Here is a 23,981-nt window from a genome sequence, read left to right as displayed (position 1 = left end):
TTTTAATGGCATAATTTTACTTAATTAGCCTAGATTCTGGTCTCAGGACTCAAACAGGATTTTTTCTGACCTAAGAAATGACGTCACCCTTTGTACCTGGTTCATTGATAGTTGATAAATAATTAATAAATTTAGTTTTAATTTGTCTCTTCAGTTCATCAGCCTAAACCTTATCCTTAATATCATTAAAATAATATGTGAATATTTAGTCTACAGCTTGATAGTTGAGTGTCATAAATTCCTTATTAATCACTGATCAATAGTACTGTCAATATTAATATCAATATAACTGTTGTTGGCTCATTAACAAACCTGTCAGTCTTTATTAAAAAAGTCATAATTTCAAAGCCCAGTTCTTCTATTTCTTGACCTAATAATAAATTATTTATTAATCAATAATAATGTTATTATGTATGGCAACCGAAGGTCAATCTTTGGGAAGTATCTCTAAAAAGCATGAATTATAAAATATAATTAAAGCGACAATGATCAGAAATTAACAATAAATCAATACATGTCCAGTGTGTCCTTGTTTTATTTGAAAATGACAGAATAAGTTAAGAACATGCATCAGAGTCAAAACCCAACGAGGAAGAAACACAACAAGGACAAGCCGGGGTGGGGGTGGGGGGTCTTTTTGTGCATTTATCCTCCTCCATCTTTCTTTCTTTCTTTCCTTCTCTCAGGAGCAGGACCGTGTCCGTGTCAATGTTCATTTTTTCTCCAGAAGAAGACCACCTCCGACTTCATTCATGCACATTGTAATAATAATCAATAATCAATAATCAGCGATGGACAGAAGAGTTTAAATACACAGAGTGAATATTTATCATCAGACATATCAACAGTCAGAAAACAGACAGTAAGTGGTTTCTCCTTTTACACACAGAGTGAGAGTCACCAAACAAAGATCCTCTAAAACCAGGCTCATTGATTAATCTTAGTACTCAATTAATCAAAAAGTTTCATAACTGACAAATCATTTGTGTGTTTTTTTTCACATCATCTAGTTTTCTGTGATGATGTCGTTATTGATTCATTGATCTGTGATCAGACCTGAACTTCTGTGATTTTGTCCTGCATTGAAATAAATTAAATGAAATATTCTCGAATCAATAATGATCTTAACTTAATATTCTCTAATCAATAATGTCACTGTAAGACGCTCTGTATTTTCTTTACCGTCAGATCATGAGTCCCGCAGGTGATCAGGTGTTTTTACTGTTTTATTACATTTCACAAAGTAAATGATCAATCTATAATTAATAATAATCAATATTCACAACTTTAGCACAACTCCCAAACATCAGCAGGAGGATTTTCCTTCAGAGGGAACGTGGAGGAGCAGCTCAGATAATTATTAAATCGTGGGAATTATAATTTAGTTAGAAAAAAGACACACAAAATACTCACAGACATACACACGTATGTGTATGAACACGTGAACTTGTGAACAGTTTTTTTAAATGTCACAAAGTTTGATTCAAATCAGAAAAAATGAATTTTGTGCAGCAGAAACATTTTTTCTTCTCTGTTAAATCTGATGAAGATGAATCTGATCAATAACTTCATGTCTCTAATATAATCATTTAACTTTCTGAACTGATTATATTTTATATTGATAAATGATTTGTTATTGATTAACTGATTTCAAACATACAGATAAATATGTTTGTTATTTATGTAAAGTTAGTGGATCCTCCAGTTCTCCTCCTTCACCTCAGTGAGAAACACATCAAACTGAAAATGATCATCAGTCATTGATCATCAATATCTTCATTTGTTTTTCTTCAGGCAACAAAAAGACTAAACACAAAATTTAAGTGAAAATGTGACAAAAGTTCACGTCATCCCACAGACACAGATTTTGACTGTTATGAAGACAAGAACCTGATCTGATAAAAACAGCAGAAAAATGACTGGAATTTGGTTCCAGCTGGAAAAGACCAAACTGATCAAATCTGCCCGGATACAGACAACAAAAGAAAGGCGGGAAAATCTGTGTTTAAGACATTTGGGTGAACTGACCCTTTAAATAAAAAGCCTTTTTATCTGGGTGGGTGTTTCTCACTCTGAGGGTCGCAACCCCTCAGGAGGTCAGCTGAGAGGCAGACGAGGTCGTGGGAGAAATATCTCTGATCAAATAGGTCAGTTAAAATCTTTATGTTTCTGTAAACACCTGCAGCTTCATCATTGTTACCATGGCAACCACATCATTGTCGTCACCAGGTGACCTTTGACCAACAAACACCAACACCTACACCTGCTGACCTCAGACAGGACAGAAAACATCCTTCATTCACTTCAAATCAGTGGCTCCCAAAATAGGGACTGGGCCCTTCTGAGGGGTCGCAGGATGAATCTGAGGGTCCCGAGGTGATTATCAAGACTGGATATAAAAGAGCCTAAGACACAGGTTTACAGGGTCCTGGACCACAAAAACCAGGGATCAGGGACTCCACTGAGATCCAGTCTGATCAGCAGCCTGTAGGATTCATCCTGTCTACACCTGTCTCACCTGAAGCTCAGGGCTTCAGGGCTGCACTGAGCCTGGATCAGCCTGAACCAGCCTGAACCAATGCTGAGCCTGGACCAGCACTGAGTCTGGAGACATGTGCAGCTCACTAATCAAGCACATGCAAATTTAAGACAAACGCGCCAAAGCTGTGGGAGGATGAGGTACCCAGAGGCAATGATGACAAAGACCCATTGATCATTGAGTATTGATCACTGATCAGCTGTTGCCTCAAGACAAACTCTCTGAACAGGTGAGCTGGTCTGTGATTGGTGCTTTGAGTGTTAGTTCCAGTTCAAACGTCCAGGACCAACACAGGAAGTCCTGGATCTGACCTACATTCAGGGAACCAGCTGCTGTATCACCACACACTGTGTAGTTCTGTTTCTGTCTGATCCGAATGTCCCGCCTACTGTCTCACCTGCACACAGCTGATAAATCACACACCGTGATGTCGACCCTGATGAAACAGCCTGACCAACATGAAGAGAGCAATGATGAGGAGGCTGAACCCTCCTCACATCATGTTCTCCAATGTCTGACCTTTGACCTCTTTTTCTTCTTCTGTGGTGGTTTATGAGAATCAGTTCCACCAGCTGTTTGTCTCCATCAACACAACAGCAGAGGAGGAGACCTCACTCAGGTTTACTCTGGACCAGTTTCTGATCTTCAGTTTAAAACTGGGTCAGAAGCCGTCCTGAGGCAACATAAAGGAAACACTAAAGTATGAGCTGCAGAATCAACACATATGAACAGAGCTCCTGGATTCTGGACTGACTGATGATTCTGGTTTGATCTAAGAATAATGTGTTGCAGGTTTAAAGTAATTCAATACTTGGGCTGTTGGGATCCTGAACCTTGACAAGAATCTCAAGGACTCAGTGTGTAAAAGAGAAAACAGACCTGGGATCAGTTTAATCAGCTGAGAGTTAACCTGTCTGTTTGTGTCCTGGTTTGGTCACAGTGCAGGAATTCAGAAACCAGCAGACCAGCAGCAGAGTCGATCCGGTTCAGCATTATCACAGTCAGACAGGAAGTCCAGGATGGCTGCATGCAGAGAGTCCAAAACAGAAGGTGCAGCAGGCACTATGAGGTGTTGAGGAGCGGTCTGGGATAGACCCCCTGGTAGTAGGAGGCCTCCAGAGGCTCCATGGTCCTGCCCCCGAGGCCTGACGCCCCCCCGCTGCTGTAGGAGGAGTACTGCAGTGCCTCATAGGCCTTCAGGTCCAGTTTGTGCTGCTGTTCTGAGGACGACATTAAGTTGTTGATGGAGAATGGGTGGTCAAAGGAGTAGTGGGGGTCTCCTTTGATGTGCAGCTGGGATTCATGCGCCATGGAGTGGGGGGGCATCGACAGGGAGGACAGGAGCTGGGAACCAGACACCTTCAGGTCTGATGCCCCGCTGATGCCTCCCCGCAGGTCCAGACCGGGAGAAGAGGCTGCTTGGCTGGAGGAGGCCATTGAAGAGTCCAGGAGTCCTGGAGGTTTGATGGAGTCCCCTGTAGGAGACACTCCTCCTCCCCCACCACCTCCCCCTGCTCCCCCTTGCTCCTTCCTCCCGTCTGATTTTGCTGACATCTTCTTCTCGCACTTGAACCTCTTCTGGCGGCGCAGGTAGCAACCATTCTCAAACATGTTCCCAGAATCTGGGTGCAGGGTCCAGTAGGAGCCCTTCCCCGGTTTGTCCGGCGAGCGCGACACTTTAACGAAGCAGTCATTGAAGGACAGTGAGTGCCGAATGGAATTCTGCCAGCGCTGCTGATTCTGCCGGTAGTACGGGAACAGGTCCATGATCCACTGGTAGATCTCGCTTAGAGTCAGCATTTTACTGGGTGCCTGCTGGATCGCCATGGTGATCAGTGAGATGTAGGAGTAGGGTGGTTTGGCATGTGGGTAGCTCCGTCTGAATGCCTTGTTGTCACGGGCTCGGTTCAGTCCACTGCCGCTGTAAGCCATGCCAGGGCTCATAGTGGGACTCATACCACCGTATGGGTTCAGGCCCATTGATGCTTGCTGGGCCGAAACTGAGCTCATACTGGACGGGCTCAGAGCCCCACCCATTGAGGCCACGCCACCGCCCAGACCTGACATAGCTGTTGGAGCCGAACTGCCCATTCCCCCAACTGGTGCAGGACTCAGACCGGTCCCACTGTACGACATGTTGAAGGAGCCCGATGTGGCCCCACTGCTAGACATGTAGCCAGACATGGAGCCCATTCCAAGACCAGAACCCATCCCACTGCCTGCCATTGGAGAGTATACCTGCAGAGAGACCAGAAACAATTAAACCAGAACCAATGAAACCTAAGCCTGAAACAATTAGGTCAGAACCACAACTACTTAGACCAGAACCTATCACACTACCTGCCATCAAAGAGAACATTTGCAGAGAGACCAGAACCAGATAAAGTTAGATCAGAACCCATTCCACTGCCTACCACCAAAGAGTACATCTGCAGAGACCAAAGACTCTCAAAGTTAGAGACGGACCAAAACCGGCTTGAACAGACTTTAGTTAAAAACAGAACCAGTTAGACATAACCCCATCCCATGACTGCAGAGTACACCTGCAGGGAGACCAAAACCAGAACTAGTTAGACCAGTTTAGAGAAAGTTAGACCAGGACCAGAATTTATTACTTCTTTGGTCTGATCTTTAATCTGGTCTGGTCTCCATCAGGTTAGCATTTGACCTCTGATCTCTGATAACAGGGACTCCAGCAGATGTGGACTGATAGTGATCTGGTCCAGGCCAAACGGGTATAAAAGTACCTCTACAGCTAAGAGTGAGTCATCAAACTGACAAATTAATATTTCAATTTTTTATTTATCATTTATTTATGTATTTGTTTATTGATAAAGCAGATTTGAGCAGTTATTGATTGATTGATCGATTGATTGATTGCAACTTTAAACATTAAATTAAAGGAGTAAAAAAAAAAAGTTATTCACCAGTAACGTTATAAACACTCAGTGATCACTTCATTAGGAACAACACTCTCACTCTGGATCCACAACTTTCCTCTGAGACTCTGCTCCATGTTGACAAGACTGCATCACATCATTTCTGCAGATTTGTCCAGATCCAAATCCAGATCCATCAGACCAGATCCATCAGACCAGGTCCTCACCTGCCCATTGTGAGTCTTTGTCCACTGCAGCCTCAGGTTTCTTGTCTTGGTGACATAGGGTTAGGGTTAGGTGGACCCTGGACCCTGATGTGGTCTCTGCTGTTGTAGTCCATCCACTTCCAGGTTGATGTGTTGTTCACTCTGAAGCTTTTCTGCTCAGCTCAGTTGTAAAGAGTGATTATCTGAGCGATTGGGGCCTTTCTGTCAGCTCCAACCAGTCTGTCCATTCTCCTCTGACCTCTGACCTCTCTCATTCACAAAGAGCTGCTGCTCACTGATGCTTCTGTTGAGACTCAGACCAACAGTCACAGTCTCAGAGTTTAACTCATTGACTAAAGCTCCTCATCTGGATCTGGAGGTGTTCCTAATAAAGTGCTCACTGAGTGTAAACAATATGTATTAAATGAAAGCTTTTGGTGTTAAAATAATGAGATCACACCTTCATTTGAAATTAATAATTTTTAATAATAATTTTTAATAATAATTAATAATAATCAATGGTCAATGGTCAATTTAAGGATTAAAGTTTGAGTTCCTGAAAAACAGGAAAATTCCTTATTTTTAAGAAATGAAGAAAATATTTAATGAGTTGAAATCCAGGCCCTTTAAAGGCTCCAGATTAATAAACGACTTTAAAATGTTTGGTTCACTTTAATGTTTTTATTCCTTTAAATAAAATATCACATAAAAACATTTAACATCGTTTAAAATCCCGCTGATAATAAATAAATTACAGCGCGATTCAATGATCACGTGGAGGACAGGTGTCCACGTGTTTTAAGGTAAAAACAAAGAAGTGATTTTAATTTCATCAATTCATTATCTGATTTCACAGCTGATCTGAATCCGGGACACTGGCCCTGAACCTGGACTGAAGAGACGCAGACAGGTGGGACATCACCTGTCGTTTATCACTGATGTTTTGTTTTTGAGTCTCATTAAATTTCAAATCAGATGAAACCGGTTCGACCCGCGCGCTGCTTTTTCATTTCACACAAATCCACATTTGAACAATAAAACACTGAGGTTCTAAAAGAATAAAGATAAATATCATTAATATTTCATAATATCGTCAACCTGCGGATTCACGTTAAATTTCGCTTTAATCACTAAAATTAAATCTGATATTTTGCGTTTAGAAATTATTCTTTTAAATGTAAAGATAATGTAAAAAACAATCTGTAAAATGATTGTAACATGACAACATGTGTGTGAGGACTGTCCTGCGGCATCAGATTATGAATCAGTTCTCTTTGAAAGAAAATAATTTTCAGCTGTTCTTTATTCTTCCATTATAATTAAAATGTGTGAAGGTAAAAACACCAACAACAAAAAAAAAACCTGTGTTGACACATGATCAATAACATCGGATCAGACTTTTACTTTGTTAAATATCAGGCTTTCATTCAAGAGTCCTATTAAAAAACACACTATTTTAGAGTTAAAACTACACCTACGAGCTTCATGATTCCAAAGACACTTAAATATTAACGTGTCAATATTTTTCTTTTCTTTTCTTGGACTTGGTCACAGCTCGGACCTGTGGAGATCATGAGCGGGAATAAAGGAGCAGGTTTTATAACGTGATTCTGTTTAATCCGTTAGTTCAACAGGTTTATCTCCTCACTCTTCCTTCTCTTTTCTTTTCTTTTCTTTTCTTTTCTTTTTTAATTTGTTCTGATTATTTTTGCTCAGTGGTAAATTTCCACACAGATTCATCTTCACCGTGTTGTAATCACAGAAACTGAATAAAACGATGATCATAATAAATGTAGATTATTATTATCATTATTTTTTTTTCTTATTCTTATTCTTATTAATGAGTGCCACAAACCAACATCACAGTAAAAATAATTATGTGTCACATAATGAACAGTTTGTCTCTTTATGTTCATCTGACGGCAAATTTATGATTTTATCTCAAATTTTATCTCAGAGTTTCGTTTTTAAGATTTGAATCAGAAACGCTTTGTTTCAAAGCTCGTTCTCATGAATTTTATTTTCAAACAGTTTGTTCATTTTTTCTTTTTCCCGCCATGTGAATTGTATAATTTACCTGTGAGGACCTTTATTCATCTCATTAGTAACTTTTAGTCACAAACATTTTTCCGTCTGATAAAAACGACGCTCCGGTAATTTCCCGGGACACAATCTGATTAAAACAGTTTAAAAAGTTTAAACTTTGGGAGGATTCCCTGTTCAGTTTTAGATCTAGCAGGACCTGATCCAGAGCGCCCTGACCCGGGTCTTAACGGCCTCACAGTGACGGTAAACGGGCTGACAGTGACCGACCTCCTCGCTGTAGTATCCGCTCCAGTCCGGAGCTTCGTGCCCTTCCATCTTCACCGCGCCCAGCATGACGGGAGCCCGCAGCCGGAACACGGATCCTGCACGTCCCTTCCCGGTCTCCCGGTCTGTCCCCGGTGTGTGTGTGTGTGTGTTTTGTGAATCCTGGTCCAGGTGTAGCTGTTCCGGGCCAGAAGGAGCCGAGATAGGCAGAGTCAGTGAGGAGGAGGAGGTGATGGTGACCTGCGGACTGATGTGAGCCTCCTCCTCCTGCAGGTCCAGCCCTCCGGATCTCATCTCCTCCTCCATCACACACACACACACACACACACACCTCATTCCTTCACTCGCTGCACAATAAACCCGTTTATTATCAATATGAACTCATTTGGATTTTCTCTATAATAAACTCAGGTCTGACCTGACCCTGTAAAGAGCCTTGAGATAATGTATATTATGATTTTGCTATACAAATAAAATAGAATTTAATTGAACAGAATTCATGGATTATTGATTTTATTGGAAATAATTCAGTGTGATAAAGGAGAGAAAGTTGGGACCAGAGTCGGGACTGTAGAGACCCAGGTCTTGAGCCCCCGTCCCCCTTCCCTCAGGTTTAGGTTGGGTGACAGGTGAACCAGATTAAAGAGACCAGATCCAGGCTCAGGGTACATGAATTTATCAGTTATTGGAAGCTATGAACAGATTATTAGTTTGAGGAGAGAAGTTGATCTTTATTAGAAGTTGGTTTAAAAAATCAACACACTTTGGGAAAAATATTAAATTCATGTGTGACAAATGAAGAAAACCCTTTATATTTAAAAGAAGAAGACCATGACATGTGCTCAAAGTTCTACTGAAACATAGCAAGTAGTTCTTGAGTCAAGAATAAAATCTGGCTCTGAAAGTTCACTTCACTTCAATGAAGAAAGCTCTTGAAAAAGACAGTAAGTGGACCTTAAGTGGACGAATAGCTGCTGCATTGATGTGTGTGTGTGTGTGTGTGTGTGTTATTCTGTTTCTGTAACACAGCGGAGGAAGGGACCTCTGACTGTATTGTTCAGACCTGATGTGACACGTGAATGAAACTGGTCTCAGACCAGCTCCTGGTCTGGTTTAATTCTGGCTGACTGGTTCCAGTCTGAAGTTGTTAATGAGCGGGAAACGGAGCAGAACTGATCACTGTTCACCAGGATCACACTGGATTAACTGGATGATCCTGGATTAAAGGACAGTTACACCACAAACCTGGAGGAGGAGGAGGAGGAGGAGAAACGCAGTAAAGAGAAACAACTGATTTATTGTTTCAGTTGTTTCTTCTCTTATGATTCAGTTTCCAGTTTATTAGGAACAGACACCAAAAACCAGGGCCAGAAGACCAGGTCTACCTCATGAAGCATCAGCATTAGACTCTGGATTCCCCCTGGTGGTCCACATTACACTGACATGAACTGATTACAAACACACTGACACAGGATCAGGTCCAGGATTAACTCAAACAAACAGGAACAGACTCCAGATGCTTCAGAAACTGGTCTGCTGTTCTGAACTCTGAGCCACGATACCAAAGTAAACCTCTGGATTTCTGCTGTGACCCTGAAACAGCTCGAAGTCCAGGCCAGATCCTGGCCTACTGGGATACAGGTCCTGTTGCAAAATGTTGGACCAGAGAGATCAGAGAGAGATGGACATTTTGGACGAGGGGCCAGAATTTTTGGCCTAGATAGACATGGACTAAGGGCCTCACTGCAAAGTCATGAATCAGTTAGACCTGGTCTGACAATCCTGTTGCACAGTTCTTTTTTTTTTAAAGATATATTTTTTGGGCATTTTTGCCTTTATTGACAGGACAGTAGAGAGTGACAGGAAAGGGGCAGAGAGAGAATGACACGCAGGAAAGATTCGGTCTGGTTTGGAGTTGAACTGGCACTCGCCTGCTAAGAGCACCTGCCCAAGTGGTATGCACCCCAACCACTCTGCCATTGGGCCGCCCCCTGTTGCAGAGTTCTTGACCCTTTGGAAACAAGAGTCCAGGCACAGAACAAATCTGAATCAAGAGCTTTGTTTTAGACCACAGGATCTTTTGGACCTTAATCAAGCTCTGGTGCAGAGGTCTGGACCAGTTAGACCTGGACCAAAGGCCTGACTGCAGATATCTGGATGAGGTTAACCAAGGCTAAGAGCTGTGCTTCAGAGTTCTGGAACATTTGGACCTAGGGTAAGTACAGACCTGTTAGAACTAGAATGAGACTTTTGCTGCAGACTTTGACCTGTACCTTGAAGCAGAGCTTAAACCAGTTTGGTAAAGAACATGACTGCAGAATTTAGGATTTAGTAGACCTGGATCAAGAGTTTTGCTACAGCATTCTGGACATTTTGGAACTAGATGGAACTCTATCACGACCAGGACCTTATGGACTCAGTATTAGAGCCCCACTGCTGAGTTTCAGTCCAGTTGGGCCTGGATTAAAAGCCTTGCTGCAGACTTGGGGATCCATTTTGACCAGTCTCTGGTGGAGTAGGTCCAGTTTGATCAGTCCCTGTCCTGTTAGACTCACAGAAGGACACACAGAGTCTGAGCCAACCTGGTCTGAGCTGAACTGTGTTTATGTTTCAAAGTCTACAAGACTGAGAACATGGAGGTCCATGTGATCCAGATCTGGAGATGTGAGGTTTTCACCTGACAGAGATCATGTCTTGTGTGGATGCGGAAGTTCCTCTGTGTCATTCAGGACTAGATCCTGAGGAGGAGGAGGTTCAGGGTTTTGGTATGACTCACTGGGACTGTAAATCCTGCAGCCGTCACGTTAAAAGCTCCTCAGTGATAATTATCCTGTTACTGCAGAGACTGACTCACCTGTTACCTGTTCATGACCTCCCCACACAGACCCACAGACTCCAGCAGACAGGAAGTGGGCTCATGAGGACGTGACACTGAGGCAGGTGGAGACTGAACCTGAACCTGGACCCAAGCAGATACAGGAGTTCTTGTGCTCATCAGCTCCACACTGAGACCACCAGATGACCCCTGGTGGTGACAGGATGAAGTCAGGTGACGAGGAGTCTATGTTTCCTGTGTGTGTGTGTGTGTGTGTGTGTCTCTGTGTTGTGTGTGTGTTGTGTGTCTGTGTGTGTGTGTGTGTCTGTGTGTCACACCCTGTTATTAAAGTCATGTTGATGGCTTTGTTTCTTCCCTGAACTCTTCAACTCTGTTTTATCAGTTCAACTATCTCCACCCCCCCCACCCCCCCCCAACCCCCCACACACACACACAGTGAGATATTTTCCAGCTTCCTCTGCTGTCAGTCATCATGCTACAGGTGAGTGAGTTTACCTGGAGGGCAAACACTGATTGTTAGAGTCTCACCTGAACATCAGGGTCAGATCAGCTGACCTCTGACCTCTGGTCTCACCTAGCTGTTCCCTGTGTGGACCAGATGAAACTCTGCCCACCTGCATGTTCTGTTGTTCTGTGGTTCTGTTGTTCCGTGGTTATGTGGTTATGTGGTTATGTTGTTCTGTGGTTATGTGGTTCTGTTGTTCTGTGGTTATGTGGTTCTGTTGTTCTGTGGTTATGTGGTTCTGTTGTTCTGTGGTACTGTGGTTCTGTTGGTCTGTGGTTCTGTGGTTCTGTGGTTCTGTGTTACTCTGGTTATGTGGTACTGTGGTTCTATTGTTCTGTTGTACTGTGGTTATGTAGTTATGTGGTTCTGTGGTACTGCGGTTATGTGGTTCTGTTGTTCTGTTGTTCTGTTGTTTTGTGGTTATGTGGTTCTGTGCTTCTGCAGTGACAACAGGTCCAACAGTTTCACTGACGAGTTCCTCAAACTGCTGAAACATGTCTCTGACTGTGATTGGTTGATGTGTGTTAGCCTGTGTTCAGATGGATGCTGCCACCTGCTGGACAATGATGAAGATGAAGAAGACTCACATTCAGTCCAGCTGCTCTCTGACCTCTGACAGTTCAGACATTTAAACAGATGGAGGTTGGGTCAAACCTGCAGTTTATGAGAGGACTACATTACCCACAATCCTTCTGTGAGCTGAGAGTCATCAGTCTGCAGGAGGCAGGAAGAAGTGAGTGTGGTCTGCTTCCACCAGATAGAGCCAGATCCCACTGAAACACAGCATCAGGTCCACATCCACATCAGTCCACATCCAGTCCACACTGGAAATCCAGGAAGTTGATAATACTTCTGTACTTTTACTTCAGTAAAAACTCAAAGTACTTCTTCCTCACTGCAGTTGTAACCTAGTGATGAGGTCACCTGATGACACCTGAGCAAGTTCCACTTGCTGAAGAGAGCATCTGGAAACGGTGGAGAGCGCCAGGAAAGAACTAAGTAAGTGGATAGATAGATAGATAGATAGATAGATAGATAGATAGATAGTAGGAACAGGAGATTCCTGGTCAGGACTCAGACCTGGTTTGAGGCTCAGATCAGTTGCCAGGATGATTATAACTCAGTGCAATGTCCATGTAAGTCACAAAGACAGTTTGTGTGTGTGTGTGTGTATGTGTGTCAGACTGTATTCTGAGGTCTGTAGCTGCCTCCTGCATCTCTCTGCTCTAAACTCTAAACATCTGTGTTATTAAAGCTCTGACCCTCATGTTCAGTTTCCTGGCAGATCTGCTCTAACTTTGTTCAAACCTGTTTCCAAAGAAGTTGGGACACTGTGCAAAATGTAAATAAAACAGAATGTGATGATGTGTAAATCACATAAACCCATATTTAACTGAAAATAGAACAAAGACAACATATCAAATGTTGAAACTGAGAAATTTTATTGATTTATGAAAAATATTTGCTTGTTTTGAATTTGATGCAGCAACATGTTTCATAAAAGTTGGGACAGGGTCAACAAAAGACTGGCAAAGTTGTGTGATGCTAAAAACAACAACAACAAAAAAACACCTGGTTGAATATCTCACAACTAATGAGGTTAATTGTCAACAGGTCAGTAGATGATTGGGTATAAAGAGGCTCCAGAGAGGCAGAGTCTCTGTGCAGTGAAGATGGGGAGAGGTTCACCACTCTGTGAAAGACTGTGGGCAAACAGTGCAACAGTTGAAGAATAATGTTCCTCAATGTAAGTATCAATGTAAGTAAAGGGACAAGGCTGAAAACTAGGACTGGATGGTGGTGATCTTCAGGTCCTCAGGCAGCTCTGCATTAAAAACAGACATGATTCTATAGTGGAAATCCCTGCATGGGCTCAGGAACACTTCTGAAAACCATTGTCTGTGAACACAGTTTGTTGCTTCATCCACAAATGCAGGTTGAAACTCTACCACGCAAAGAAGAAACCAAATCTAAACGTGATCCAGAAACGTCTCCGACTTCTCTGGGCCCAAGCTCATTAAAGATGATCTGAAGTGAAATGAAAAACTGTCCTGTGGTCTGATGAATCAAAATTTCAAATTCTTTTTGGAAATCATGGATGCTGTGGCCTCCGGGCTACAGAGGAGAGGGACCATCCAGCTTGTTATCAGTGCACAGTTCAAAAGCCAGCATCTGTGATGGTGTGGGGGGGCATTAGTGCCCATGGCTTGGGTAACTTGCACATCTGGGAAGGCTCCATTAACGCTGAACGGTATATACAGGTTTTAGAGCAGCATATGCTGCCATCCAGACAACGTCTTTTTCAGAGACCTTTCATATTTCAGCAAGACAATGTCAAACCACATTCTGAGAATATTACAACAGCATGGCTCCGTAATAGAAGAGTCCAGACTCTAAACTGACCTGTCTGCAGTCCAGACCTGTCACCCACTGAAAACATCTGGAGCATCATGAAACTCTAAATACGACAAAGGAGACCCTGAACTGTTGAACAGCTGAAATCCTATATCAGACAAGAATAGGACAACATTTCACTTTCAAACCTCCAGCAGCCGATCTCCTCAGCTCCCAAACGTTTACAGAGTAAAAGAGTAAAAAAAGAGGTGATGAACACAGAGGTAAACATGAGCCTGTCCCAACTTTAAAACGTGCCACTGACATCAAATTCAAAACGAGCAAATATTTTTCATAAAACAATCAAATTTCTCAGTTTCAACATTTGATATGTTGTCTTTGTTCTATTTTCAGTTAAATATGGGTTTACGTGATTTACAGATCATCACATTGTTTTATTTACATTTTACACAGTGTCACAACTTCTTTGGAAACAGGGTTGTATTTGTATGTGTCACTTTAAAGGAAGAACAGCTGTTAAAAAGAATATCATTGTATAAAGCAATGATGTGACATGAGGGTTCAGAAAATTCATGCTCCAACAGTCAGGATCAGGTCAGTGCTGTGATAATACACAGACTTCACCTTCATCATCACCTTGCAGCTGTACAGCGACTGTACAGTTCTGACAGAGAGGAGGAGGAAACCTTCCTAACCTGGTTATCAGTTGTCAGTTTATTAGGGCTCAAACACAGTCTGATCAACAGTCCTGTCATAAACCCCCCTTCAAGAAGGATCTGCTGTTCAGTTAGTGTTAAACAGGTGTTGATTCACCTGTATGCTCAGTCTGTGCTGCTGTTGACAGGTGTGCCTATTATTTGTCCACAGGCACAGCCTGCAGCCTCCACAGTGACCATACAGGTGAATCAACACCTGTTGAGTTCATCTACAAGAACTGCTCATGAAGGAGGGTTTATTACAGCACTGCAGGATCAGCTGGTGTTCCTAATAAAGTGAACACTGAATGTAGACTGACCTGAGTCTCAAGAGTTTATTCACTAACTGACTAACAAACTAATGAACAAATAAACTAACAAAGTAACTAACTCAACAAGAAACCTTTGTCTCTGTTGGAGGAATGTGAAGAGAATTTATTGTGAGAGCAGAAACAATGTCACATCCTAGGAACCACCGACAGGAAGTCAGAACACCTTCAGAATAAATCTATTTTCTATCAAGTCATTTATATTGATAATATTGAAATATTAGTCAGTGTCTCTGGATTCTGCTGCAGCAGCCTGAAATGTTCAGACTTCAGTTCTGGACAGAAACCAGATGATTTCTGACAGAAGCAGGTTGATTTTTATTATTATTAATAATGATTAATGATTGTCACTGCTCTGACAGAGGGGGAGGAGTCACATTCACTGAGGTCAAAGGTCATACACACCAAAACAAATCAGCAGTCTATGTAGGTCCAGATCCACCTGTATGAGTCTGAGCAGGGGGCAGGGCTACCACCAGGTTGATGTGTCAGTCCACGTTACATCTTTATACTGTGTGGTATAGCAACCTGGATTCACCTCGTCTGTAAGCCCACAGTACTGAGCAGTCTGATTGGTTCAGATTCACCCTGCAGCAGGAGAACAGATCCAAACACACAGATTCATAAAGGCCTACAAATCAGAGAAGAAGAACCGGGAGTCCTGGTCCCCACAGAGTCCTGAACTCAGTGTAACGGAGTAAGTAGAGTAGTGATCTCACTTGCCATTACTATCTGTCTTGACATTATGTTGATTGCTGTCTCAATTGTTTTTATTGCTTTGTACATTGACCGCTGATTTAGTACCGTATTTTCTTACCGTATTTGAACGCCACACTCTGAAGGGCCCCTGCAGACTTCTCAGGTGCACCCTGTAATTAGTTAACAGGCTGCAGTTACCGGACCTTGTGGTGGCTTGTCTTGTATAGAGCTCCGCTAAAATACTGTTATCTTTAGGGGTAAAAGTGTGTTTTAGTTGCTCAACATGTCTTTGGTAACTTTGTTAGCTTGATGTTGTCGTGGCTAATCCTGGCGGTGAAACGAGCAACGAGTTTAATTTCTTTCATTTAGTTTCAGGGTGTGCTGTGTAGCACTGTGCTGAGAGCTGGCTGTGGAGAGCTCACTTCTCTGTTGTTCATCAGCAATAAACGTGGGTCGAGCTGGACAGCGACTGTGTGTGTGTGTGCGCCATTATTCCGACAACACAACGCAAGAGAGAGAGAGTACCAGCCCGCTACATCAGCATCATGGAGTGAGTATGGATCACATGAGGAGACAGGGAAACTGAGACAGAAGAACTGAGGCAGGTTCTTCAAGATGCTGGAAGAACCCACCTGACAGGATCCTGAAGAACCTAGACCTGGTGTGCAAGGAGACCTGGTGCTGGTTTAAAGGCAAAGGCAGGGTCTTGGCAAATACTGACTAAGGTTTTTACTCTTTAGTGACCTTTGGATGAAGTTCACTGAGGAATAAAAAGTATACTTTGGTTCTGTTTTATATACTTTTAGAAACAGTTCTGTAGATGAACGTTAGGATCTTTGAACAGTTCTGTTGCTTGCTCTTCATGGGAACTGTTGGTTGTTCTATAATAAAATCAGGTCTTTCCTCACCCTGTGAAGAGCCTGGAGATAATGTATGTTATGATTTGGCGCTATACAAATAAAATTGAATTGAACTGTCAACATAAATGAGCTTCATTCATTTAGCTGATCTCAGATCTGAACTGAATCTTTATTTAAACTTCAGTCAGTGACAAGACAGAGAAACTTCAGAGGGGGACTCTGGGGGATTCAGGTCTGATACAAGACTTCTGAAGTCCATGTTTGGTCCATGAAGTTATGTTTGGCTGTGGAATCTTGTGAACCCTTGTGGACTACAACATAAAAAACAGACTGATCCTTTAAATCCTTGAGGTGTAAGCACAGTTCAGACCACATCCTGAAGTTGTGGGCCAATCTGAGGGGACGGGTAGTCCAGGGGCTCAAGGCCTAAGTGTCCACAGAGTCCTTGGATTTAGACAAATTAAACCAGGCTCCCTGCAGTCCAGTACTAATGGCCCCCTGGACTGGACCCATCACCCACCAACCTGTATCACAACTAAACCACTGTTTACTCTGCAGAATCTGAACCGGTTCATCCTGCAGACGGTCAACACAGACTCCTGCAGACATGGACTCAGACCCTCATGGCTTCAGCAGGACTACACATGAAACAGTCTGGTCCTTTAAATCTGAGAGGTGTCAGCAGGGCTCAGACCACATCCTGGAGCTGGTGTTTGGAGGCAACAGGTCCCGGGCCAGGTAATCCAGGGGCTCTTCAGAAGCCTCCATCCAGTGCAGACACAGGATCCTCTGGAAGGAGCGGCGGACAGGAAGCTGTAGAGCAGTGGGTTTGCACAACTGTTGGCTTAACCAAGGACAACGGCCAGCTGGCTAAGGGTGGGGTCGTGACGCTGCAGGAAGACCCTCACCAGCTGCACCACATGGAAGGGCATCCAGCACACCACGAACACCATCATGGTGATCTTCCTCTCTGACTCAAGATCAGCACATAACACAGGCAGATGGCCAGCACCGGAAACAGGAAGCCCATCAGGAAGGCGTACATCGCAAACACCGCCATCCAGCGCCGCTCCGGTTCCAGCATCTGGCACCAGCAGGTCCCGGGACGCCCGCAGCGGGTGCACCACGGTGGTGTAGGGGTCCACGCTGAGCATCGGCAGCTCGTCCGCCACCGCCAGGTTCGGCAGGTACAGGTTGGTGGCCGATGACGTAAATCACCATGGAGTTCCTGCTCAGACCCACCGGACACACCACCGAGCAGATGGAGCCGTGCTGCCCGCCGCTGGAGCCGTTAAGCAGAGACAAGCCGCCCCGTCCTCCAGAGTGACCGGGAGAGGAGAGGAGGAGGAGGAGGAGGAAGAGGAGGAGGAGGAGGACGAAGAGGTGGAGGAGGAGGAGGAGGAGGAAGAGGAAGAGGAGGAGGAGGAGGAGGAGGAAGAGGAGGAAGAGGTGGAGGAAGAGGGGGAGGAGGAGGAGGAAGAGGAGGAAGAGGTGGAGGAAGAGGAGGAGGAAGAGGTGGAGGAGGAAGAGGAAGAGGAGGAGGAAGAGGTGGAGGAGGAAGAGGAGGAGGAGGAAGAGGTGGTGAGCTGCATCACAGACTGATGACGGAGAGATTCATCTGTTCATCCAGAGAAATAAAAACAGACACTCAAGAGGCAGGAAAAGGAGCTGCAGCTTCTACTCAAATTAAAGAGAGAGAGGGAATGAGAGAGAGAGAAAGGGAGAGGGAGTGAGAGAGCGAGAGAGGGAGAGAGAGGGAGGGAGAGAGGAGAGAGAGGGAGGGAGCAAGTGAGAGAGGGATAGAAGACAGGGAGAGAGAGAGAAAGAGTCGAAGAGAGAGTGGGAGGGAGAGAGAGAGGGAGAGAGGAATAGAAAGAGAGAGAGAGAGGGAGTGAGAGTTGACTTGGATAATCAATATAACTACTGATCCAACAACGTGCAGCAGGTGCAGTGGGATCTGATCCAGTTATTAATCAGCTGGAGTTTAATGTTGAACTTTAATAATAATTAAAGCTTAATAATTAAGCTTTAATCATCTTCATGTTTACATTTGGACCCCTGAAGGATCCCAACCCCCAGGTTGATAAGCACTCACACATCTTCTGAAGTCATCACAATCTCCCATGAGTCAGCTGGGGGGGATGTAATTTCCTGTTTGTCGTCAGGAAACAGGAAAACCAGTTTGTAAACACACTTACCATTTCCTGTCCGCTTACAGTATCTATGAAAAGTAATCGGACAGCTGGACTCCAGGTTAATACAGAGTTGGCCTTAACAGCTGTCCATATAATTTTGGCCATAGAGTGTGCTCACAGACAGTTTTTTCTGATTTGTCTAAAATGATCTCATTTGAACGGTACATGGCCAAAAGTATGCGGAGAGCAGAATTTTCTGCCCATATGTGATTAATGTAGAGTAGTTCTTACCATAAACTGATTTCTCTCAAACTGTCTCAGTGGAGTGAACACACCCCCAGGCCAAAACTATATAGACAGTTGTGTGTCACGGTGATTACTACAGAGGCTGTCCACATATTTCTGCATAAACACAGACATTTACTATTATTTTTATCTCACTGGAACAAAATCACCACGCAGTTAAATGTTTGTGCACATGGTTTGTTCATATATTATAATATAATACAATACAATATATATATATATATATATATATAGATATATGTATATGAAATACAAACACAATATATTCTAATAATACACTTTTGAACCTATGGATCTTGAACCAACATGTAGCTAAGCCAACACTAAGGATTTCAGTTTCTGTTTTTAAAATGAAATCTACCCAAGGACCAATGCAACTCAGACAGCAGCAACACAATGAAAATTACATGACAAGAATCGTGTGGGTGAAAATCACCCAACGTTAGTGTTCTAGGGTTAATGTCCAAAAGACAAATTCAGAAGAATTTGGTCTGAATCCAGATCTTCATCTGCCACAGAAACAAACTGAGTCAAGCTTGTTTATATAATAACCCTAACCCTTTAAACTGAAAATAAACTTTTTATGTTTTCCTTAGAAGTTTTAGTCAGTTCATCTGCCACATGATTATTTTGATATGACTTCAACCAATCACAGCTCTGCCTGCTCATGTTGCTGTCTTCTCATTGGCTGTTGTGAAGGAATCCTGACCATCCGACTTCTTTTTTGCCATCTTCTGTGACTTCTTCATGGCACGTTTCTTTAACCGTCTCATCAGGCAGCACTTCACTGCCACTGCGACAACCACCACCAGCACCACCACGGCAACCACAACCGGGATCAGGATGCCCAACGACAGCCAGCCACTATCTGTGCACGCTGATGAGTTCTCGTTGTGGTACTTCCCATTCTCGTCATAGCAAACACACTTGTAGGAGCCCTCGATATTCAGACAGGTGTACCTGCAGTGGGCACCTTTGCTGCACTCGTCAATGTCCACGCAGTTTCCGAAAGCGTCTTTTTGGAAGCCCTCACTGCATGGTTGGCAGATGGTCGTGAAGTTAGCAGGGGAGTCATCCAGTAGACGCCAGACGGCAGGACGACCCCAGCAGTGGAGCTCCAGCTGGACTCTGGACCAGCACTTTACCGTGATCCTACTGGTGCTGTTGGAGTCCAGACTGAAGAAGCGGACACCAGATATATTGGGGTGCACACACGAGTCTGACCCTAGTGGTGGTCCAGACCCAAGTTCAGGTCCCTGCTGTTCAGGTTCAGGTTTAAGTTTCAGGTCTGGTCCTTGCGTAGCAAGTTTTGGTGTTTCTGGTGCAGCAGGTGTAGGTGGTACAGGTACAGCAAGTGTGGGTCGTTCAGGTGCAGCAGATTCAGGTGTCACTGGTTCCAGTGTAGCAGGTGTAGTAGTGGTCTTTCTGTCCTCAGATCTCTGTTTTGTTTGTCTGTCTCTAAGTTTGCAGATGAACTTATAAGTGTTCTTACAGGAGACTGGAATCAGACCCCATCTGGTCACTGCTGACTGATCAACCTCCACCTGTAGAGCAGCGCAGCGAACTGTTGTGCAAGTGTTCTCTGGCTCCTTCATCCAATGGCTCACCTGAGACTCCTCGCTGCCATCCTCTGTCCACTTGAATCCCCTGAGTGGCAGTGCGGGGACGACACACTCATTCTTGGCTTTCCTCAGTCCGACCCAGAACCTGAGTTCATTCTGAGGCAATACTGACATGGAGATGAGCCTGAGGATCTTGGTGGCCTCCTGCTCAGTGGTGAGGGTGGTCAGTACACCAGGAGAACAGACCTCTGTGGCCTGGTCAAAGTTGACTTTGGTTTGATTGATGGTGTAATGTCGTGGTGAAGCCAAGTCAGCCAAGGCTTTTCTGGACAGGATGAAGATCCAAAGGTGAATCCAACAGGAGCTGAACCACGAGGCCATCTTTCCTGACTCCTTTCCCTCTGATGATGATGAATATGATGATGATGATGATGATGATACTCTGTCAAAATGAAGGTGACAGCAGAAAATGTTTGAGTCTGTTTGCAAATGAAGAATATCAGTTTTTCAAACAGTGCCTGAAACGTGAGGACTACTTTCTACCATAATATGCAGATGATACTCAACTCTACATTTCTATGTTAAGTTGAGAAACATGTTCACTGCATTGATCAGATTATTGATTAGATATGTCTTCAACTCAACAGACCACCAAAGTCAGTGCTTTTGGTTCTCCACTTGGGCAGAAGATCAAATAGATACATTTTAATGATAATAATAATAATTCATTTTATTTAACAAACACTTTTCAAGATACTCATTCTGTGAAAAGATCAGCTGTCAACCATCATGTAATTGAACGATAACAGTAATGAAAGACCAGATGACTACAGTTATTTCATGTAACTTCCCTTTCATCCAGTAAATATTTTCAGTTTGTTTCAGTAGGAGGATCATGAATTATTGTACAGTTTCAATCAGGCTCTACTAATTAACCTCTCCTCCATCGTTAATTGCAGCACAACCCAAAACCTGCAGTGATTGGCTGAGCTCAGTCTAACTGACAAGACACCATCACACTGCTACTGAGGCCAAGAACTGAAGAGGTGAAGGGCAACAGGATGTGTTTTTTGATTTATCGACTGGAGACGTGATCAAAGAGTGAGTGAGCAAGAAGGAAATCAGGAACCTTCCTTGTTGAAAACAGAGACTGGTCCTGTTCCTGTCTGGAAGTCTGATGGTTTTTACTATTTTACATCTCATGTTTGTGCGAAAATGACAGAAATCTGAATTTAAGTTTTCTTACCTTCGTCTTTATGTTCAACACAAGGAAACTGACTCATTCACTTCTAGTTTCTACTCTTTCTTCCTCTTTGTCCAGATTTCTTCTTTCTTTGCTCTTTCTCTTCCAGCTTCTCCTTCTTTACTTCTGGTCTCTCCAGTCTCTCCCAGTTTCTGCTGGTTTTCCTCCAGAGTAACTCTGCTGACAGACTGACTATTGGTGGCCTCACCCCTTATTCAATGCCCCCCCCCCCCCCCCCCCCCAGGACAGGAAGTGTGTTTGTCTTGATACGGCAAGCCAGTTTCCTCCAGAGAAAGACCAACACTGTCGCTCACACTGAGGAAACTTCACTGCTGAATTCAGACTGTGATGTTTGTCTGTTTCCGAAGTTTTTCAAATTAAGATCAGATCATCTTAATTGATCCTGCACAGGCAAACAGAAACACAAGAGCAGATACAGACAAGAAGCTTCATATTATCAGCATCTACGGTATCTACTGTTTCTCTTTTTTCTAGTGTTTCCACTGTATCAACAATATAAAATAAAAGAATATTTAAACAAGACCAGGTCAGAACCTTGTATGTCTGGACTTTGAGAAGACACAAGTGATCAGTGATGGTTCAAATGGTTCTTGAGGAGGTTCCAGGATCCTTGAGTAGATTAAGGTTAGGGTTAGCTTTAAGAGCTTCACTGGAAGACACCAAAGGTGCTTGACAAATATAATGATTTTAGACTTTTTAGGTCCTTCATTTCAGAGATTTTTTATGTTGTTCAAACTGTGTCTCTCTCTCTCTCACACACACACACATACACACACACACAGTTTTTGTATCTGAACAAACAGTGGACATGGAGGACTTCTGTTGTCACGGTGACCCAGAGGCTTCCTGGAGGAAGTGTTTGAAGAATGACAGGAAGTCAAAGATCATGGAGGGCGGAGCTACAAATAATGGACTGCTGCTGTCATGGTAACATTGTTATGAGTAACTTGACTGTGTGTGTGTGTTACATTAATTAATGAACATAGCTAATGTTTAATTATTACAGATGAAAGAAAAAAGCAAACAAACAGACTGATGGTACCTGACAGTCTGTCGTCTGAGCACCCCCCCCCCCCCCCCCCCCCTCAGTCTCTTAACAGCGAGCTGCTCATCACCGGTCTTTAACAGACCAGTGTGTTTTTCCATTATCCTTATGTGGGTTCACCTATTTCACTTAAAGCTGTTTGTTTAAGTTGAAAACATATTTAAAAAAAGGAAAGGAAAAAAGTTTTCACCTTATCCCTATGTCTGCTTGGTCAGTGTTAATAACAGAGGATGAAGGTGATACTGCACAGGTGAGCAGGTGTTTGTCCTCATCTTCGTCACAAAAAACTTTTATTGATTCAAGAGGGGAACAGAGCACAGAAAAATTATAAGACAAATAAAAAAAATAAGAAAAATAAAAATGTGTAAAGATACTAGAACAGTACATGTGGGAACAGGAAATAAGAAATAGAAATATGTAATAATATACTAATAATATACCACAATTACATTATTACACAGAAAAAAAGTTTGAAATGTTTGGCAAAATATTAAGTCACAGTTTGATTATTGTGCTGTCAGTTACCATATTTTTTTTAAGAGTCCAGGAGTCAGGAGGACAAGGTGGAGGGAGAGATCTCAAGAGAGGGAGGGGACCAGGTCTATAGCAGCATCACTAAGGGGTGGTTCAGGTCTAACTATGAGACTTATCAAAGAGGACCTGAAGCCTGATCTTAAATGTAGAGAGGGGCTCTGATCCTGGACCCAGACTGGGAACCGGTTCCACAGGAGAGGAGCCTGATAACTGAAGGCTCTGCCCCCAGTAGAAACCACAGTAGACCTGTGTTTAGAGAGGGTTAGTTAGGGAGAGTGTCCTGTTAGGATCATAGGGAACTATCAGCTCTTGAAGATACGATGTGTCTGAACATTAATATCTCTGCAGGTGAGGAGGAGGATTTTAAAGGAGCCAATGCAGATTATTGATCCCTGTCCTGCTGCTCTCAGTCAGAGGTGGAGCTCTACTGAGGAAATAACAACTTCCTGTAGAGGACCAGACTAATTAACAAAATAAAAGATGAAAACTAAACTCTATTACTCAACCTGCGGCGCTGGCCCACATAAGACCAGAGTGCTGGTCTTCACTGCATCACTGCAGCGGTGATCTCCATGGCAATGGTGAACAAACCGAAGCAGGTTTGTTTTTACTCCTCTGTTTGTTCAGCTGGTTGAGGATCATCACCATGGCAACAAAGACATGGAGGAGGGTTGTCACCCTGGCATCAGATTCAGGGAGGATCATGATGACAAAAACAATCAGGGTGAGTCAAAAAGGAGAATTGTCTCCATGGCAACCAAGTCAGAGAATAAACATAGTAGAAGTGGGAGTAAAGTCAGTAGAATTATCAGACAGTAAACACAGTAGAATCCAGTCCAGCAGTGTCAGCAGTATCCTAGACCTGGTTCAGACCACATGCACCTCTGTGCTTCTATGACCAAGTTGTAGAACTAAATAACTG

At 43.3% G+C, this 23,981-nt stretch overlaps 3 protein-coding genes and 1 long non-coding RNA gene across 6 annotated transcripts; 1 reads left to right on the top strand and 3 right to left on the bottom strand.

Moving 5' to 3' along the window:
* Window positions 1-531: 531 nt before the first annotated feature.
* foxa1 (forkhead box A1) lies at window positions 532-8,364 on the bottom strand. Its single transcript, XM_071498926.1, has 2 exons — window positions 7,938-8,364; window positions 532-4,777 (listed from the first exon to the last, which is right to left on the bottom strand). Exons 1-2 carry the CDS (start codon window positions 8,268-8,270, stop codon window positions 3,602-3,604), a joined length of 1,509 nt encoding a protein of 502 aa, XP_071355027.1. The 5' UTR covers window positions 8,271-8,364; the 3' UTR covers window positions 532-3,601.
* A 6,999-nt stretch (window positions 8,365-15,363) lies between these two features.
* On the top strand, window positions 15,364-23,619 carry LOC139633162 (uncharacterized). Of its 3 annotated transcripts, none has more exons than XR_011693696.1 (4): window positions 15,364-15,903; window positions 21,176-21,317; window positions 22,263-22,407; window positions 23,408-23,619. It is a non-coding gene; the product is annotated as an uncharacterized lncRNA (long non-coding RNA). The 3 variants fall into 3 exon arrangements; XR_011693694.1 differs by lacking the exon at window positions 15,364-15,903 and adding an exon at window positions 20,544-20,672; XR_011693695.1 differs by lacking the exon at window positions 15,364-15,903 and adding an exon at window positions 20,544-20,672 and having other exon boundaries at window positions 21,176-21,928.
* sstr1a (somatostatin receptor 1a) lies at window positions 16,353-18,640 on the bottom strand. Its single transcript, XM_071498646.1, is given in 3 exon segments — window positions 16,353-17,416; window positions 17,418-17,526; window positions 17,529-18,640. Coding segments are annotated over 3 exon segments (744 nt in total). The 5' UTR covers window positions 17,806-18,640; the 3' UTR covers window positions 16,353-17,058.
* Window positions 18,829-21,603, bottom strand: clec14a (C-type lectin domain containing 14A). Its single transcript, XM_071498625.1, has 2 exons — window positions 21,463-21,603; window positions 18,829-20,658 (listed from the first exon to the last, which is right to left on the bottom strand). The coding sequence occupies exon 2, from the start codon at window positions 20,595-20,597 to the stop codon at window positions 19,320-19,322; it is 1,278 nt and encodes a 425-aa protein (XP_071354726.1). The 5' UTR covers window positions 20,598-20,658; window positions 21,463-21,603; the 3' UTR covers window positions 18,829-19,319.
* Window positions 23,620-23,981: the final 362 nt, after the last annotated feature.

This window comes from Trachinotus anak, unplaced genomic scaffold, assembly GCF_046630095.1.
Source record: "Trachinotus anak isolate AG129_WGS33_773 ecotype Australia unplaced genomic scaffold, CSIRO_AGI_Tana_v1 ptg000015l, whole genome shotgun sequence".
NCBI classification, from domain to species: domain Eukaryota; kingdom Metazoa; phylum Chordata; class Actinopteri; order Carangiformes; family Carangidae; genus Trachinotus; species Trachinotus anak.
Note: the sequence above shows the minus strand (reverse complement) of the source record. Positions and strands in the feature narration are given on the sequence as shown.

Coding starts and splice junctions, on each gene's coding strand:
- clec14a (XM_071498625.1), bottom strand. CDS start 20,597: ATGGCCTCGTGGTTCAGCTCCTGTTGGATTCACCTTTGGATCTTCATC.
- foxa1 (XM_071498926.1), bottom strand. CDS start 8,270: ATGAGGTGTGTGTGTGTGTGTGTGTGTGTGATGGAGGAGGAGATGAGA. Junction 4,778..7,937: donor GCGGATACTACAGCGAGGAG/GTCGGTCACTGT, acceptor GTCTCTCTGCAG/GTATACTCTCCAATGGCAGG.